The sequence below is a fragment of the Aythya marila genome (assembly GCF_965140915.1).
Source record: "Aythya marila genome assembly, chromosome: 5".
Classification (NCBI taxonomy): Eukaryota; Metazoa; Chordata; class Aves; order Anseriformes; family Anatidae; genus Aythya; species Aythya marila.
Genome location: NC_139046.1, coordinates 5,950,119 through 5,968,392, shown reverse-complemented (window position 1 = coordinate 5,968,392; position 18,274 = coordinate 5,950,119). Strand labels below are relative to the sequence as shown.

The 18,274-nt window shown below is 52.3% G+C and overlaps 1 protein-coding gene across 1 annotated transcript; it reads right to left on the bottom strand.

Moving 5' to 3' along the window:
* Window positions 1–5,374: 5,374 nt before the first annotated feature.
* SIX6 (SIX homeobox 6) lies at window positions 5,375–6,826 on the bottom strand (the record flags this gene model as incomplete). Its single annotated transcript, XM_082762717.1, has 2 exons — window positions 5,375–5,543; window positions 6,255–6,826. 2 exons carry the CDS (start codon window positions 6,824–6,826, stop codon window positions 5,375–5,377), a joined length of 741 nt encoding a protein of 246 aa, XP_082618843.1.
* Window positions 6,827–18,274: the final 11,448 nt, after the last annotated feature.

The window sequence follows — 18,274 nt, the reverse complement described above, 5'->3', positions numbered from 1 at the left end:
GTCGGCATTGGGGACATCTCTCTGTCCCCACAGCAGCTGCTGGCCTTTATGGAGAAGCAGAGAGCACAAAGCGCATGGGAAAGTGATTGTGAGCCAAGGTAATTTTGAAGAATGACCCACAAAGCCTTCAAATTGACTTAAAAACCCTGCCCGGCCTGCACAGCGGTTTCCAGTACAGGAGTCCTGATAGAGATGTTTACGAGAAAGCTTGTTTTCTTTTTGTTTTTGTTTTTCAGCTTACAGACGCAGCAATTTGCTCCCAGAAGAGCAGTTCCATGTCCTTGTGTTTCTTTGAAGTGTCTGAAAACACAGTGGCTGTGCGTCCCTACGTGTGGCTGCCTTCACTGCACATTTAATGGGGAATTATCCTCCAGTACGATGTTGCAGAAGGAGGGCTGTCGTTCTGGCCTTGATACCTCGGCATTGCACCTCTGTGGTCGGAAAACATTTCAAGAATTGCCTCTGCAGAAGCACATGGGTTTCAATAGGTAGCCCAACCAGGCAAAATTAGGAGAAATGGGATGTTTTTGTTCTGAGTGGAGCCACTAATGGTCATTGAAAGCAAAAGTTTTCGAGCCAAAAGAAAAACCATGTCCTGCTCTCCCATTGTAGGGTTCTCCATCACAGACAGCGGGTCTTGCAAAAGAAGATGTAGTGCTGGCACAAAACCCCATGTTCTTCCTAGCAAAGCCCCCAAACCATGGGCATCACAGGTCGTGTATCTCCTGCAGGACCCCTTGGAAATCTGCATTTAGCCCAGGTGAACTTTTCCAAGGGGCTGAACTTCTGAGGCTGCTGAAGATGAGACGTGGGCACTCAGGGCAAATATACACTCTCTTTCTGCTCCTGCCACTGGATTATGACAACCTCCCTTGCTGCAGATCGTCTACTGTCTGATCTTTGAACACCGCCACCTGTCTGGGGGGGTAAGAGGGCTGAAGAGCATGGAGCAGACCATCCCTGCCAGTGGGCAGCACCACCAGGATGTGACATTTAATGACACAGACATGTTGCCATGTCCATAATGTGTCTCTACTGTGACTACTCTGAGCTAAAACCCTGCTAGATGTTTTCCAAGGGGGAGTCCATGCTGGCTGAAGGTGTATTTGGGCAGAGAGACCTCCCTGTGCTGAACCAAGAGGCTACAAGAGGAGTTTGGGGGGTTTGAAGCCTCAAAATGGTTGGCACCATTTTGAGGCTTCCTGGGAGAGAAGCGGCCCAAGAGAGATGGGCTGAGGCCCCAGGGCTGACCCCAAGGAGGGTGGCACCAGGCCCTCCTCTGCGGGGTGTGAGGGGACAAGGCATGAAGCACAAGTCATGGTGTCACTGTGCCTCTGCCCGGCCTCTGGGAGAAGCCAGAGGGAACAAAAACATGGATTTATTTGCTTTTGTGACCTTTGAAGCTGGGAACTGCCCTCCAAACCATTTTTCTTGCAGGGAAGGTGTGTGCTGGAGGGGTCTGTGCTGCAGATCAGAAGGCAGCAGGGTTAAAATGGGCTCCCCAGGGAATTTCTACATTTCGGCAGGGCTTGGGCTGAATGTAGCAAATGGTGAAGGCAGGGGAGCCATTCCCTGGACTTGTGCTGGGAGCCTTGCAGCCTGTCCTGAAAGAGAAGGAAACAAAACTCCAAGGGCTTTATCCGTCACCCCCATGTTGAGAATAGAGGACGAGAGAGTGCAAAGTGCTCTATCCCTCAGGGGATCTGACACGACTTGTTCCTTCCCTCAATTCCCAGCCAGGTCTCACCCCCCCTCCGGGGCAGGCACAGCGAGGTCAGCCCAGAATTGGGGCTCCTTGCGGAGAGGACGGGGAGAGATCAGGCCCAGGCCATGCACGGTGCCCTTTGTGCCCTCCCACCCTCCATCTTCCCCTCTGGCAAAGGCGTTTGGATCCTCTGGAGGAGAAATAAAGAATGAAAATATAAAAAAGCCAACACAAGGCATTGCTGTGGGAGGGTGCAGACATCACCGGGGGGTGTGATGTGTTCTTCCATGGTATTGCCCCCACATCAGCCAGGGGTATCTGGAGCTGAGATGGAGTCTGATCCTCACGAGTCTTTAATTGGATGCATGAAAGGACCAAAACACAACCAGCTCTCGTGCTTCCCCCCGCCACAAGCTGCACCAGCTCCTTGCCTCCTTTCCAACCCCCAGCACCAGCCAGCTCCCAGGCCAGCAGGCCAAATCCTAGCAGCCAAGCAGGATGCTGGTGAGGGCCAAACATTGCACAGATCTCCAGACACCCCCACTTTTTGCCCTCCCAAGGGAACGCCACACTCAGGTGAGGGGCAGCCAGGTCACCGAGGGATGGTGTTCAGCGGCACTGGTGCAAACTGGAGCACGGAGCTGGGCGTGCGGGGAGCATCGCCAGGGCCAGGCAGCAGCTGGGGCACAGCTCCCGGCCTGCCAAGGCCGGTGTGGCCTTCCCGAGGCTCCTGCAGCCCCCAGCCCTCCCTCCAAGCCTGCTTCCAAGCAGCAGCAGCCCAGCAGCCCTCCTCTGGAGCTCCAGGCTGGGACAAAGCACCCGGGCTAAGTGGGCCTTCTGTCCCCAGCTGCACCGGGGCCAGGCTCGCCCCAACCTGCGAGCCTTTTGCTTTCCTCTTTTTTTTTTTTTTTTTTCCTCTTGCAAAATCAATTTGCGGACAGCTCACTCCTTTTTCCCCCCTCGCAAACTTATTAGCTATTCAGCCCCGGCGAGCACTCGTAAGCATCCTTTGTCCCAGGGAGGGCTGGAGCCCCCTTCATTAGCAGTGATTACCCTGAGCAGTTTGACAGCCTCCCAGCCCGCTTACAAGACTTTCCCATTCAGCCCTGCCCGGGGCTGCCCCGTTTCTCAAAAGAAACGGAAATATTCAAACATTTCTCTCCCCCCCCTCCCCAGCTGAATAGAGGAAAAGCTGTTTCTCTTCCCCGCCCTCCCCATTCACTTCACTTCTGATACAATATTTTCCTTCTTTGTCAAACCGGAGAGAGAGGGGTCGAGGCAGACTTTTTAGCGCCCCTGTGCCGAGCGTTTTGTTTAATGTAAATACAGGCTCCCCCTGCCTTGCCCCCGATGATGATTATTATGATTTTTAAAACAGCCGAAAGCTCGGGAGGGCGACGGCTGGGGCCGACCTTATTAAACAAGAAAAACGGATGAAAAAACGCCAGGGGAAGGGCATTCCCTTCCAGGGTGGGAAGGGAAAGGGGCAGAGGGGAAAACCAAACCCGAGTTTTCCTCCGCAGGTTGCGGCGGAGATGCCAAACGGCAGCGCTCGCAGCGCCCGAAGCCTCCGTCGAAATTCCGAATATACGCCCCCCCCCCTTGCCCCAGTCCCATTTTTTTTTTTTTTATTTTTTTTTTTTTAGGTGAAAACCCCTCGTTCGTGTATTTGTCTGCCTCTGCACTTGTCTTTCCCGGGGCTTTAATTCCTAAACGCTAAGCCCGCAAAGCCCGTGGAGAAATCTCGACGCGCTGCACCCGTCTCCGGGAAAGAAATGAAATAATAGGGCGCATTTGAGCACATTCCCTTTTCTGGTGGGAGAAAAAAAAAAAATCGTATTTTTTACTTTTTTTTTTTTTTTTCCAAAAAACTCCTCGGTGGAAAGTGTCGCCCGTTCCCAAAATCCGGCCCCAAACTGGGTGCCTAGGTCCGAGCATCCCAGCGCGGTGTGCTGGGGACAAACCGGTGGCTTTTAGGGTTTTTTCTTCGGGCCGACAGAGCCCGTGCTGGGCTGCAAGCAGGGCTCCGACCTCTTTCAGGTGGGGAAGCCCCATCTCTGTTCCCCCTCCCAAAAATTCGGGATTTACTGCACCACGATTTGCCCTCTCCAGCCACCGCAAAGAAACCCAACAGGGGCACCAGCTCCTTGAAAACAACCCTAAAAAACCCACCTCGCAAACCTCTGCCCCACAGAAAGCTGCAGCAGCCCCGGACCCATCAATCGGCTTAGAGGGGAGGCAGCTCCCTGGGGACGGGGAGGAGGGGGGGGGAGAACAACGCCTGGACCCGGCAGCCAAAAAAAGCACAGCTCAGGAGCTTTAAAGATCAACGTCAAATTGTATAAGAGAAAAGCCTTCTGCCGGGAGAAAAAGCTTAGCCCTGCTCCTCCGAGCTGCCGTTTGGTCTCCTCCAGGAAAATCGCTGCGAAACAAAGCGAGGGGGGAGGACGGAGGGGACAGCCCTGCCCCGGAGCCGGGCTGGGTTTTTTGGGGTCTCTCGCCCCCCATCCGGCCCTTCCCGGTAAGTCCCCGGCTTCCCTTTGCTTTTGCCGGCTCGGGGAGAAAACCTGGCTTTTCCTTGGCGTCCCCGGCTGGGCTGAACCCAGCTGCTTCTTGCCCCTTTTCCCCCTTTTTTCTTTTTTTTTTTTTTTTTCTTTTCATTTTTTCCCCCTATTTTTCCCCCCCTTTTTTTTTTTTTTTTAATATATTATTTTTTCCCCCATCCCTCCCCGGCAATTCGCCGCCGACTCTCCCCAAAATCTCACCCCTTGGAATACAAAAAACCGCGGCGATGCCTTCTCCATCCCCATTCTCCTCCCCTTCCCTGGGCACCCGCATCCTCCAGCAACCCCAGCCCTGCTCCCATCGCCTCTTCCCGGCTCCCCCCGACCCCCCAAGCCCCCTGCCTTGCACGGACATCACCCCCGGTGGCGAGCACCCGGCTATTTCGGTTCCTGCCGAGCTGATGCTGAAATGCTCGTGGCCTCCGAGATCTGCTCCGCATAAACCGGCGGGCTGGAGACCGACACCGTCATTTCAAAGCAGATCCGAGGGTCGTTCACCAAATATTTTATTATGGTTTTAGGCTGCTTCATACAGTTTCGTCCTGCACATGCTCTACAAGTCACCTGTGCACATAGAGAACAAGCCAAAAAATAATAATAATTAATAATAATAATAATAGAAAAAAATCTACCATAGCAATCCCTTAAATAAGTAAATAAACATTATATATATATATATATAAAAACCCTTTAAAGTAAAGCGAAACCCAACCAAAAGAACAGCGTCTTTTCACCATGAAGCACCCCCGCGGGATAAGCGCAGGCGCTCGGACATTTTGCAGCTTGGCATTCGTTTTTTTTATCTTATTTTTTCTGTATTTTTTTTTTTTTTACGTTTTGTGATTTATTTACTTATGTATTTCTATTTTTTTTTTTTTTTAGGCATGAACTCTGCGAATCCTTCGAAATAAAGGCGGCGACGACTTTTGATCCCGTTTTTTCTTTTTTTTTGTGTGTGTGTGTGTGTGGTTTTTTTGCTGAATGCAGTCCGCTGCGGGGGCCGCGCTCCGTGCCCCCCACGGGCTGGCACCGAGTTGTTGGGGGGGGGGAGAGCTCGACCTGCCGGCTCTCCCCCCCCACCCCGGCTTTGTCGTGGATGTCGGCGTCAGATGTCACATTCACTGTCGCTGGATGTGATGGAGATGGCGGAGGTGGCCGCTTTGCTGGAGAGGCTGGCGGCGGGGCTGGAGGGGGCCCCCAGCGCCTCCCCGCCGCTCTCCTCCTCCGCTTGCAGCGAGCGCCCCGAGCCCTGCGCTAGCACCTGCTGCTGTAGCCTGCAAGGAAGGGGCACACACACAGCATCACCGCCCGGCCCCCGCTCCCCCCCAGGCCGCCCCCAACCTCCAGTTCAACCCAGTTTCCCCAGTCAGACGGCTCCGTCCCCTCTCCGGCAGGGGTTGCGGGGACAGTGGGACCCCTCCCCGGGCTCCAAAATATCGGGGGATCTGCTCCCCGCGCTGCTTGTGCCGCTGCCGGGCGTTGTGGGCAGCTGTTTTGCTCTTTAAGGGAAGGGAAAAAATAGAAAAGAAAGAGAAAAGTGACCCAAGGCACGCTCTGAGGCTTAGTGCAAGAGAGGGGGGAGAGCAGGGACGTGGGGCCGGAGCGCCGGGGAAGGGCATTGCAGGCTCTGCCCCACGCAGCCCTACGTGAAATTGGGCTCGGTATGGTCGGGGAAAACTTTGAAGGGGGTTTTGAAGCCGCGAAGGGCCCTTTTTCCTCCCTCCAGGTTCTGCTGGGGTCACGGCAGCATCCCCAGCCGGGGGGGTCCCATCATAAAAAATAAAAATAAATGAAAAAATAGTACGAAAATGAAAATAAAGGGAAATAAAAGAACAGACAACCCCGTAGGCTTTTCCCCCTCTGCTCCTGCCTTGGCTCGCTGCTTTTCCCCGGGAGAAACTCCAGCATCACGGCGGGGCCCCCGGCGGAGAAGCGAGCCCGGGGGGCTCGGGGCCGGGCGCCCCGACGGGGCGGGCAGCACCTACCTGTTCTTGGCGGCTGCCGCCCTGTCCCTTTGCCTGCGGTTTTTGAACCAGTTGCCCACCTGCGTGGGGGTAAGTCCCGTGGCCTGAGCCAGTTCCCGCTTTTTGCTGGGGTTGGGGTAAGGGTCCTGCAGGTACCACTCCCGCAGCAAATGCCTCGTCCGCTCCTTGAAGCAATGCGTCTTCTGCTCGCCGTCCCAGATGGTGCGGGGCAGGGGGAACTTCTTCCTCACCCGGTACTTGTCCACCGGCCCCAGGGGTCGCCCCCGCAGCTTCTCCGCCTCCTGGTAGTGAGCTTCCAGCCAGAGGGCTTGCAGCTTGGCGTGGGACTCCTTGGTGAACTTGTGGTTCTCCAGGATGTGGTAGAGCTCCCGGTAGTTCCCCGTGTGGAAGGCCACGATGGCCCGGGCTCTCAGCACCGACTCGTTCTTGTTGAGAGCCTCGCAAGCCGCGGGGGCCACGGGCAGGGACCAGAGGAAGCGCCCCAGGCGCTCGATGTCCCCGCTCTCCTCCAGGGTCTCGCATACCCCGGCCACCTGCTGCGGGCTGAAATTGAGGATGGGCAGCTGGAACATGGAGGCGGCGCCGGGCTCCCCGCTCCTCTCCCCTCTCCGAGCACCCCCGGCGCCCCCCGGGCACCGGCCCCGCGGCGGGGAAGCGGCCGGCGGCCCCCCCCCGCCCCAGCGAGGCCTCCCCTCGCCCCTCCGCTGCTTTCTCCCGAGCCGGCGGAGCTGCAAAGAAGGGAGAGGAGATGGGGAGAGCTCGGCGGCTCCGGCGACTGGGGGGCGGTGGGTTGGGGAGAGGAGGAGGAGGATGGAGAAAGAAGAAGGGGGGAGGGAAGGAGGGAGGGCGAGGAGGGAGGGGGGGGGGGGGGGAGGGATGGGAAAGAGGGGGAGAAAAAAAAAAAAAAAAAGGAGAAAAGGGTAAAAAAAAAAAAAAAATAGAAAAGGCACAAGCAAAAGCTCCACGCCGCCGCCGCGCTGCTGCGGGAGCGGCTGATTCGCTGCCGGGCTCGGGAGATTGGCTCCGGGTTTCCATGGCGGGGCTGCCACTCACGGCCCCGCGCTGCCAATCACCGGCAGCCCGGCCCCGGCGCCTCCTTCCCCGGCACCGACGGCAACCGGGGCCCCGGGCCGCCCGGAGAGGGTCCCCGTCCCGCTGCCCTGCGCCCCGACCCGCTGCCCGGGGCACCATCCCTCTCCATGTACTCCCCATCCCTCTCTCCATGTCGCCATCCCTCTCCCCGGGTCCCCATCCCTCTTCCCATGTCCCCATATCTCTCCCTATATCCCCATCTCTCTCCCCATAACCCCATCCCTCCCTCTCTGTGTCCCCATCCCTCTCCCCATGCCTCCATCCCTCTCCCCATATCCCCATCCCTCTTCCCATATCCCCATCCTTTTCCCCGTGTCCCTATCCCTCTCCCCATGTCCCCATATCTCTCCCTACATCCCCATCCCTCTCCCCATATCCCCATCCCTCTCCCTATATCCCCCTACTCTCTCCCCATGTCCCCATATCTCTCCCCATATCCCCATCCCTCTCTCCATATCCCCATCCCTCTCCCCATGTCCCCATATCTCTCCCCATATCCCCATCCCTCTTCCCATATCCCCATCCTTCTCCCCGTGTCCCTATCCCTCTCCCCATGTCCCCATATCTCTCCCTACATCCCCATCCCTCTCCCCATGTCCCCATCCCTCTCCCCGTCCTCCCCGTCCCGCAGCCCCCATCCCACACCGCCCTTCCCGTCCCGACCGGAGGGAGAGGCTCAAAAGGGGTCGGCGGTGGGGACCCCCGGGGCTCGGGGCGCTGTGGGGTCGGACCGGGGAGGGAAGGCAGGGCCGAGGAACCGGACCCAAATCGGCTTTTAGGGTCGCACCGGTGCGGCGGGGAGTGCCAGGGACAATGGATGCAGACAGAGGGCTCCGGGAAGAGCCGAGGTTTACGGGAAAACTCCCCCCCGTCTCCCTATAAGCGAGACGAGGAATTCATCGCCCCTTTCTGTTCTCCCACAGCTTTATGATTTCGCCCCCCCCACCCCCTAACATTTAAAACCTTATTGTTCTCGGCTGAGTGGCCCCGACCAGCCGCCGAGAACAGCGGCGGGGAGTGAGAAGTCATTTGTAGGTCAGGACAGCGACTCGAAGCAGATTTCGGGAATCTTTTGAAATATTGATCACCTCGGAGGCAGCCTCCGTGCGGGTTTCTTTGGCATCCCGGGCCGGGAAGGGAAGGGTCCCGGTTGTTCTCCGGGAGAGGAAAGCAAATAGGCAGAAGCCGCTCTTTATTCTGCACATAGCGGCTCTGTGGCAATTTCTTCCCGGGAACATTAGGGGCCATGCTCGGAAAGGCAGCATGTATTTTGAATTAAGCTCAATATGCTCTTTCCTCCGCCTTTTGCAATGCACTTTTATTTATTTATTTATTTATTTATTTATTTATTTATTTTCTGGAGCACTTGTCAAAGAAATGCCTCCTTAATTTGATATCTCGCCGTTGACTCTTCCCCCCCCTCTCAGTCCTTCATTTTTATTATTACCATTCGTGTTGGTTTTGTTTCCCTTTCTTTCCTTCTTTCCGAAAGCCCCTTTGCTAGCTGCCCACGGACCGAAATTAAACAGATTTATATTTTCTCCCATCATTTCTCCGCAGAAAGAAGCCGGGCTGGGGCTCGCCGTCTTTTCTTTAGTATCAAGTACAATTTGTCTTTTGCTTGTGAAGATTTGGTAAATCAGAAGGCAGATAGATAGCGCAGATGGTCGGAGGTGTCGGGTCAGATTATGGTACGCCTCAGTACAGTGCTAAGCTCATTCTGACGGAAAACCCTGATATTATTTTCACAGATCTACACAGTTCACTTGAAAAAAACCCTCCGAGCCATTTACATCATTTATGTGAGGCTCACAGCTAGCGGGATGGAAAAGCTTTCAATACTGCTCATTTTCATAAAACCCGACAGAGCCGGGGAGACAGAAAAGCACAGACAAAACTCACTAGTTCAGGGGCACTCCGCAGAAACTTGAAAAAAAATAAATAAAAAGGGGGACTTTTCGGCTTCGCTTTACAGAGCCAGGTTAGGTTTCCGCTTAGGGAAAAGGGGGGGAAAGAAAAAAAAAATCAGAGAAGGGGAAAATATCTGCAAACATTGCTGAGGTTCAAAGGGTGATGGAGAGTCCCCTTTCCACCCCATCCATGTCCTCTCCGCTGGGGAAAAAAAAAAAAAAAAAAAAAAAGGAGGGGGAGAAAAAAAGAAAAAGAGTAACTTGAGCAGCTCAGTGAAAGGTCCCAAATAACCAAGGGTAAAAAAATAAAAACCCCAAGCTCCTCGGTGTGAGCATCGGGCTTCCCAAGGGAACGGGTGGGACGGGGCGACCGCTGCCCCCGCCCGGCCGCCCCCTCGAGCATTCCGGGCCGGGCCGGGGCAGAAAACCCCTGGCCGGGAGGTAGAAAGGTGGAAAGGCTGTGCTGCTGGGTGCCTAATTCCTCCTGGCCGTGTGAGGGTGATGATTACTAATATTACTGTAGGATTTATTTTTCCCTTTTTTTCTTTTTTTCCTTTTTTTTTTTTTTTTTTTTTTTTTTTTTGAAATCGTGCACATGATCTGGCGAAGGGAGTTACTGGGCTGCAGCCTAATGACCATGAACAGAGCGAGACAGGCTCCATAATGAAAGCCAGGACTGTAGGCTAAAGAAATGAATCCTCATTAAGAGGAGGGAGAGCGGCTCGCAGGGGCGAGGGGCTGTCCCCCGGTCCCCAGCCTTTGTTCCCCAGGAACCGGCCCGGCTGGGGAGCGCTGGAGGATCTGCTGCGAGGGCGGGGGGGGTGAAAGAAAGGAAAGGCAACACTGAAAAAAATCCCTAGGAATCCTGCCTTCACCATTTAAAAGGTGACCCGAGGGGGAAAACCAGCCCAGCTCCTGCAGCTCTGCGCCCTCTAAAGCTCCGGACTGGGGAAGTGGCACGGCCCGGGGGGGGTCCTGGCCGGCGGGGGGCTTCGCTGTGTGTCACCAGCACCCAAACAGCATCCCCCGGGGTGTCCCCGCTGTGTTTCTGTAGTTTTATTTTCCCCAAATACCAAGGGTACTGTCCGTGACATTGACAGCCAGCACCAACAACCTTAATTTAAGGCACGGCTCCGACCCCCGCTACAGGTACCGTGCGGGGTTATCCCCGCAGAGAGAGACCCACTGGAGGCTGAGGGATAAAATTGCACATTAAAAATAAAGATTAAGCGAAAGCCCAGCACGGAGCGTCCTTTGGCCTGCGGACCGCGGAGCATCCCAGCCCTGGGAGCGGCAGAGCTGTGCCCCCCCCCAGCCCGGCAGCGCAGTCCCCTGCGGTCCTTTCTGCAGAAGGAGTTTTCTAACGCCGCCGAGGTGCGAATACACTTTTTTTTTAAAGCCTTTGATTGGCGTTAAGCATTGCATTAAAAAAAAAAATAAAAAAAAAAAATCCCACCCCTGGGAAGGAGAAGCCCCACTTTAGAGGTCTCGGCGGGCTCGCTGTGGCAGTTCACCAAGTGATGCTCACCGGGTCTGCAGCGCTGGCTGAGAGCCCCTGGGGCGGCTCCCCGGGAAATCAGGCGGCGTTTTTGTGCCTCGGCACCGGAGGGATGCTCCGGGTCGGGCAGGATCCGGGGAGCATCCCTGGTGGCTTTGCCCCCCGGCCCGGAGGAGCAGGGATGCTCGGCCGGAGCCCTTGGCCCCTGCGGGACCGGCTGGGGGTCTCTCGGGCTCCCGCTGGGCTGATGTGGGGGGAAACGCCCGGGTTTCGTTGGTTTTCGTGTGCTCGCCTTTCTTATTTTTTAGTGTTAAGAGCGCCAGGATTGTTGAGAAAGCGGTTACCAGTCTTTCCGTTTCTCCCTAAAAAGGGCTGTGTTTAAAGCCGTAATTTGCTCAATGTTAGAGAGTTTGCAGGCTGGGTCCTCGCTTAAAGTTCCGAAAACCTTCGGAAACTCTGGAGAATCCCTTAAAATGCTGCCGGACAGACAGGGGTGGTCCCTCGCTTTTCACTCTCACCACGTATTGATCAAGAGTTTGTCCTGCGGATTACTTGGGTTCCCCACAATACGAAGCATCAGACCACAGGCAGTGTATTTCGCGTTAGAAATAAACACTGGAAACTCAAAAACCGGAGTTATTCGGAGACTGGAGAGTGAAGACCCTCCTTGCACAGGGCCCTGGCCAAGGCCAGGGCTGCAGGCAGGATGGATCTCCCACATCCGAGCTCTCTCTTCAGTTTTCTTGAGGTTATGGGCCTGGTTTAGGGTCCCCGATGCACCCGGACTTGTTTGCCCCCTGCCTCTACCCGAATATAAATTCACACAGCACCGAATCTCCTATTTATCTGGGGTGTATTCACTTAAAACCCTCATTCTGCTTAAAATTCCTGGTTTCCGTCAGGTTTTTATCTGAAAATTCGACGAAAAGGAAACAAAAATGAAAATGCTCAATTAAATATGGAAGTTTCTGCTCATACACATTTCCTCCCCAAAACATTCCCTCTTTTACACCTTTTTTTCCCATAGGAACAGCTCCTTTGCGAAAAGAAGGTGCTCGTGCGGAAAAATATTTCGTGTCTTTGGAAATGCAAACAAAATCCTTCAAATACCGCATGTTCTCCCAGGACGGGGACGGGGGCTGTCACCAAACCACCTATTTAACGGAACACAGCAGTGGGGACAATTCAGGTGTTTGGGGAAGCGTGAGGGACCAGGATGAGAGACCCTGGGACAGCTTGGTGCCCACATGTGTGTCTACACGTCTTCTGGAGTTGTGCACATGGGGCAAAGCTGGCTCAGGGCTGATCTGGGACCCCAGAGGATGCTCGCTGCGGATGGAGGCTGCTCGAGGGGGAGCTGGGGTCCCCCGTTTTTTGGCGAGGGAGCATCTCGGCAGCTTTGGGGGCTCTGTCAGCAGCAGCACGCCCCGGGCAGTCCAGCTCCGGCTCCAGCTCTGGCACCCCGGGCTCGGAAATAGGGTCAGGAGCACCTGCCTGGGTTGCTTCCCCCTCGGCATTTCCAAAATCCTGCCGGCACCCCGTGGGAGCGCAGATACCCACCAGTCTCCTTCTGCGGGAGGAAAACCATGGGAGACCCAAGAAGCGAAAGAAAACGACGCTCTTCTGCTTTCCTCTTGGGGGATCTGGCATCTGGCCCTATAGAGATGTCCCCAGACTCGTTCATGGGGACGCGGGGACAGGGTGTCCTGTCCTCCCTGCGGGGAAGGACCGGGGGTCCTTAGCCCTTTGCATCAGCTGGAGGAGGCTGAGGGGAGCTGGCCGAAATGCAAGGGGCATGTGAAGCCCTAAAAACAAGAGCCGGGGCCACAGAGAGGCAGTGTTAGGGCTCTCCGCGACGGGAGTCACAAGCCCTGGTGGTCTGCCAGGCGGGAGGGAGCTGGTTTGGGAGCCCTTTCAGAGCCCCGCATTGACCATATCTCTTTTCAGAGGAACGCGAGCCATTCAGCATTGATTGGAGATGATACTATGAAAGAGTCCTTCCTGCTTGCCGGTCGATAATGAAAGTAGTTGTTTATGACTTTGGGTTTCTTTAAATGAATGCTGTTGGGAAGCAAGGCAAAACAAACAAGGAGGAACCAGCGGGACACAAAGCCCTCGTTTCTGCAGCCTTCAGAAACCGTTTTTGGGTGGATGTACAGTGACAGCCTCGGGTCGGGCGTCCTTGTAATAAATAAATGGGTTAAAGCAGCTCAGGAGCCCCGGAGAACCCCAGTGGGGACCAGATCTTGACAGTCCTTAGAGGGAATTAACCGGGAAGTCCCCGCTGGCTTTATCCAAAGCCTGGTGAAATGGCTGGCACCCTTCCGGGTGAGCTCGGGTGGGACCTGTAGGAACCTCAGCCTCTCTTGGTATCGTTGCTCAAGGCACTGGGACATGGAGAGGTGTTAAGGAACACCATCGCAGTGTTAAACTCCTCTTCCTAGACGTTTAGGGAAGGGTCTTTAAGAGACTTGCTTAAGGTAGATTGAAGCTTTGAAGAGATTTCTCGATGGCTTTATTTAACGATTTGTGAAGGGGGAGCTGCAAAACAGTGATTTCAGAGGCCCTAAGGGCATCCAGGAATTAAAGAGTCCCTGGGAGCCAGGCAGGGAGGCTGCTCTCCCCTCCAGGACACCGGGGAGATGCGGAGGGGGGCACAGCGCAGAGGCTGCTTCCACAGGGACACGCTGCTTTTCACGTGTCTCCCTCTTTTCATTCCCCTCCGGCTCTGACCGGCAGCCAGGTAGGTCAGCTATTCCTCTTTGAAGCTGCATTTTTGTTGCTTCAATTCACTCTTCTGAAAGCAGCATCGCATCTGACCGACACCCGTGCTGCGGGTGGCAGAAACAGTTTTCTGTTTGTCTCTTCTGTCCTGTTTCTATTTTCTCTGCCCTTTCTTTTCTTCTTTCATCCTCATTGCTGATGTCTTTTTTTTTTTTTTTTTTTTTTTTTTCATCCCTCCACACTATACCCTCCTCACCTTTCCCATCTAGCTTATTTTCTTGCGTTTATTGGTAGCTTTAAATCCACCCTCTGCCTTAGTGACAGGGAATAAAACCCAACCCCATAGCTACTACAGTTGGTCGGAGGCAAGTATCAGCTTCTAGCCTCTTCCAAGCTTGGGCTGTGCATTTTAGCCGTGTAATGCTGTACATCAATAAATAAAGGCAAACAATTTTGTTAGCGCAACTTCTAGGCGAGCAGCGAGACCGTCAGCAAGGGCAGGAGCTGGTGGCATGAATCGGAGCTGACGGGGCTGGTGGCGTCCCCCAGCAGCTTCCCCTTCCAGCCCTGCTCCAGGATGTGAAGAATGACACTTTAATGCGTTTTCAATCCCTCGGAGGGCTGGGCTGCATCTCTGTAGACGTGAAGAAGGCTTTATGTGATCTCTGCTCGGCTTGCTCTGGGGTTAGCTTGGTGCAAAGCGGAGCGCCCTGCTCTCATCTAGCATGAGGGCACCTAGGAAAAATCGTAACATGAAATCATCCCCAAGCACAGGATAGATAAATGTATAAAACACCAACACGAGCAGATACTAGGCATTGGCTCAGATCCTCCAGTTGCCCAACCTGGTGTGAAGTCGCTGACTTTTCCAGAGTTGCTACAGATTGCACCAGGGAAAGAGGTAACAGAACCAGGCGGTCTGCAGGAAGGGCCTGAACTATAAACAAAGAAAAAAAAAAAAAAAAGTAAACTTGTGTTTTCAACGTTTTCAGGGCCGGGGGCTCCTCCAACACACCTGCTCCCCCACCCGTGGGGCCAGAATCATGCGTGGCACCAAAAAAAACCTTTATTTGTTTGCAAGGAAAACGCCCGGGGCCTTGCAGCCGCCTCGCCCGGCCCGCCTGCTCGCTCTGCCCGGCAGGTGGAGCATCCTCATCGCTTTTCACCCGCTCGTGGCTCCCCGGAGAGGAGGGGAAGGCTGCTCCTTCCCTCTCGGCTCGCCGTTCACGGGTTATTTTTTGGGGGACACCCGCACCGAGGCGAGGAGGGCCGCGCAGCGGCGGCGCTGAGGGGAGGAGGCGGCGGGGACAGGCGGGCGGTGCCCCGCCATTTTGCAGCCTCTCTGGGAGGCAAAGGGGAGAAGTAGGCTCGTAGTCGACCCCAGAACGGGCCCTTTGCCGGGTGCAGGGCTTCTCCCGGGGTAGGTTGGCTCAGGGTCGGCCTCTTTTTCCCTTCGAGGCCGCGGAGGCGAAGCTGAGGGAGCGAGGCGGTGGTGGTGCCCCGCGCTCCCTCCACCTGACGGCCGGGGCTCAGGCCCTGGATAGCTGTCTTGGCGCCCCTCGTCCTTCCCCTAATGTCAGTGTCTCTAACCACTTCAGGGCCACCACGTCCTGGTCACCTTCCAGGTGCCCATGTCCCCCTAAAAGCCGGAGCGGCCACTGACCGACCCGACCCCGTCACCCCGCTCCCGTCGGGGGCACCCGCTGCTGCGCGGCCATTTTGTGGAGCTCAGCCGCGGGCCGTCAGGTGCCCCGCAAGGCGGGTTTTCCCCTACAATTTAGTCAAAAATCGGCTTAATTTTTTTATTTAGAGGAATTCAGAGAATCGTCTACGGCAATAGATTCTAAGTTGTATGTGCCCGATTAGGTAAAATGCGTCAGTCGAGGTGTTTAACTCCGGGAGGACTCGACAGACGCACCCGCAATGAAGGCATGGCACACGAGGCACGGTGGCAAGGCGTTTAAAGTGTTAAAAACAGCGAATTCAGAAATGAAGAGCCATACAATTATGCCAACTCAGATGTAGTAACTAGCGCTGTGGAATTGTCATCAGTCAGGAAAGGTCTCCGGTGTTGTTGTAAGCAGTGAAAACTGCAGCAGTTGTCACCTTGAATGCGGTGTTCAAGTCTCATTACCGGGTTCCTCAAACGATGTAGCAGAAGAGGGGCAGAGGAGGGTAACAGCACGATGAGAGCCACAGGCTTTTTGCAGACATAAAATTTAGCCCAGAAATGTGAACTCAACTAAATTTCAAGAAGCAATCACTCACGTAAGAGTGTTAAGGGATAATGAACAACATAGGAGAGGTACGCCTCGATCTCAAAAGCCTTGGTGGAGTTAAAATGATTTATATAAAGTTAACAAAAAATAGTGGTTTTGCACAGCAATGTGTAGAATTGAGCGTCATAACGGAATTCGAAAGAGTAAGGGTCGTATAAATAACACATACATCACAGCTTATTCTGGGAAGATAATACTTGTAAAGGATGCCCTCGTGGTTCAATCTGAGCGCTGGGCATTTGATTTTAAGGAAGGAATTTTTCTCTTAGCTTATGGGTATTTTTCACCTTTTAATGAAGAACCAAGTAATGTTGTCAGGTGGGATATGAAACTACATCTATAAGTCTGCTAAGAGGTACTGCATTAGTGTTAGTATGGTGATAATAGGTAGATACTCCGGCAGATAATCAGGCAATTTGTTTGTGATTTCTGCAGTCAATGCAATCTCGTAATGCATGAAACTTCATTGCCACAGTTGAATTTCATATAATTACATTTATTAATGTGGTACAAAAATGCAAGATGTACAGTAACATTTTTCTCCTGGAAACGTTCTGAATATCACTGGCAGCATTAAGTGGAGACATCCATTAGAAATGAAGTATTAGTGTTTGAAACTGTTTAATATATGTATTAAATATTCCTTACACTTTAGCATTAAGATCCAGAAAAATGACAAATACATTGTTACCAAAGCTATCGATTTAATCACGACGTCTGATAAAAGTTTTGATTTTTAATTGCTTTGGGAAAAGTAAGTATCCCAACCTTTCCTAAAAACGCCTGATTTTCTGCTGTAGCAGAAGTTGATGGAGCAATTATTCTGCTCTTTAGTACCTCTTTCAGACTTAATAACAGCCTCATATGAGAACATCTTAATTTGTCATCCAATATTGGCTAATGGTTTGATGCAGCTTTTCTCCAGTAGCACCAGGAATCCTTTAGGACAGTCATATCATGGAAGTTATCAGTTGTCCAAAATCTAGACGTCTTTTGTTGCAGCCTGGTGCTTACTGCTGCTTTTAAGATCTACAGTAATCCCGTAGATTACCAAGGTAGTTGAATCTCTTAGTCCTTTCTACCAGGGACATGTGTCCTCTGAATGTATAACACAGGACAGCATTTGTCATTTGTAGTTACAATACTTCATTTAAATAAAGTCCAGAATATAAATGTTTTACATAAACATGCTTTCAGAAGCACTATCATTTTCTGCAATTTTGCCCTTTAAAGAAATTGTATTGTGAAACCAGAGAGGAGGGAATAAACACCCCTCTCCCTTTAGTTCTGTTTCTCTCTTTTTCAAAAGCATTCAAAGACTAAGATGTATCATAGCTATTTTAAAGGAGTAAATGTTATGTTTCATCTTAATAATTAGCAGTTGTATAATCTGCTCTATGGGTGGACCTCATGTTGTGATTTATATAGCAATGAGTAGAACTTCTTAGCTCCTATGTGTTTAAAGTCTTTTTTTTTTTTTTTTTTTGTACGTCTGCATAACTCCTGTGTATGCCCCATTTTCTTGCAGATTTTATAGGAACTGTCAGGGAAACAACTAACAAACATTGTTAAACTGTTTCTAGAGAAGGAATAAACAAGCCATTAACGTTTTCCACATGGTGCTTGCTGTTTGACTCCCAATTTACTTACAATACAGATTTCCTGAAATTCATATACTTCCCAAGGATATTTAACTAGCAGTGTCTACTTAAATACATTTAGGGTCAGATACACATCAGTCAACAGTTTACTGTGATAGTTTCATTTTGCATGCTGCAAACTTAACAGATCTTTAATATATGCTCCCAACTGTTTTTTACATCCTAAGAAATGACTTCTTTTTCCACATCTTGAAAAAGCAAAAATATTTTGCATTGACCTGTGGTTTGAAGTACTTCTGGACTTTTTTTCTTAGTTTTGTTTGCTATCTGAAGTGTTTCCAGGCACCGGGAACTAGGGTACCAATCTTTTAAATGTGTTTGGTAAAGCTGTTATCTCTTTCTCAGAGTTTTTATTACTGCCTGTTCTAATCCAGTCTCTTGGATTAGGTGTTCTGATCCTCACTTAACTATTAGCCAAATTCATTTCTGTCAAACATCCAGCACTTTAAATGCTTCCCCCCTTTCCCTCCTCCCATGATTTCACAGTCTCAGTGCTATAGTATGTAGTCTTAATGCCACTTTAGTTAAATTCTGCAGTTGTTTTCTATTCCTCTTTATCCTGGATTAGAATATCATCCTCATCACCAATTGATTGTGGTTTTACTTTTTACACACAACCCAAGGAAGTATTCCCCCCAGTGATATAAAAGAAGCCATTGTGGGACAGTCATGTTTCAAATAACTTGGCATAATGTTAAGTGTGTCAGAGCTAACTACCTGGGTTCAGTATGTTCTGATGGTGATTGCATCCTTTTTGCAAGATGATGTGACTACATTTAAAAAAAAAAAAAAAACAAAAAAAAACTAAACTTCTGCACATAGCAGCACTACACAAACAGAAGAATGAATTTGTAAT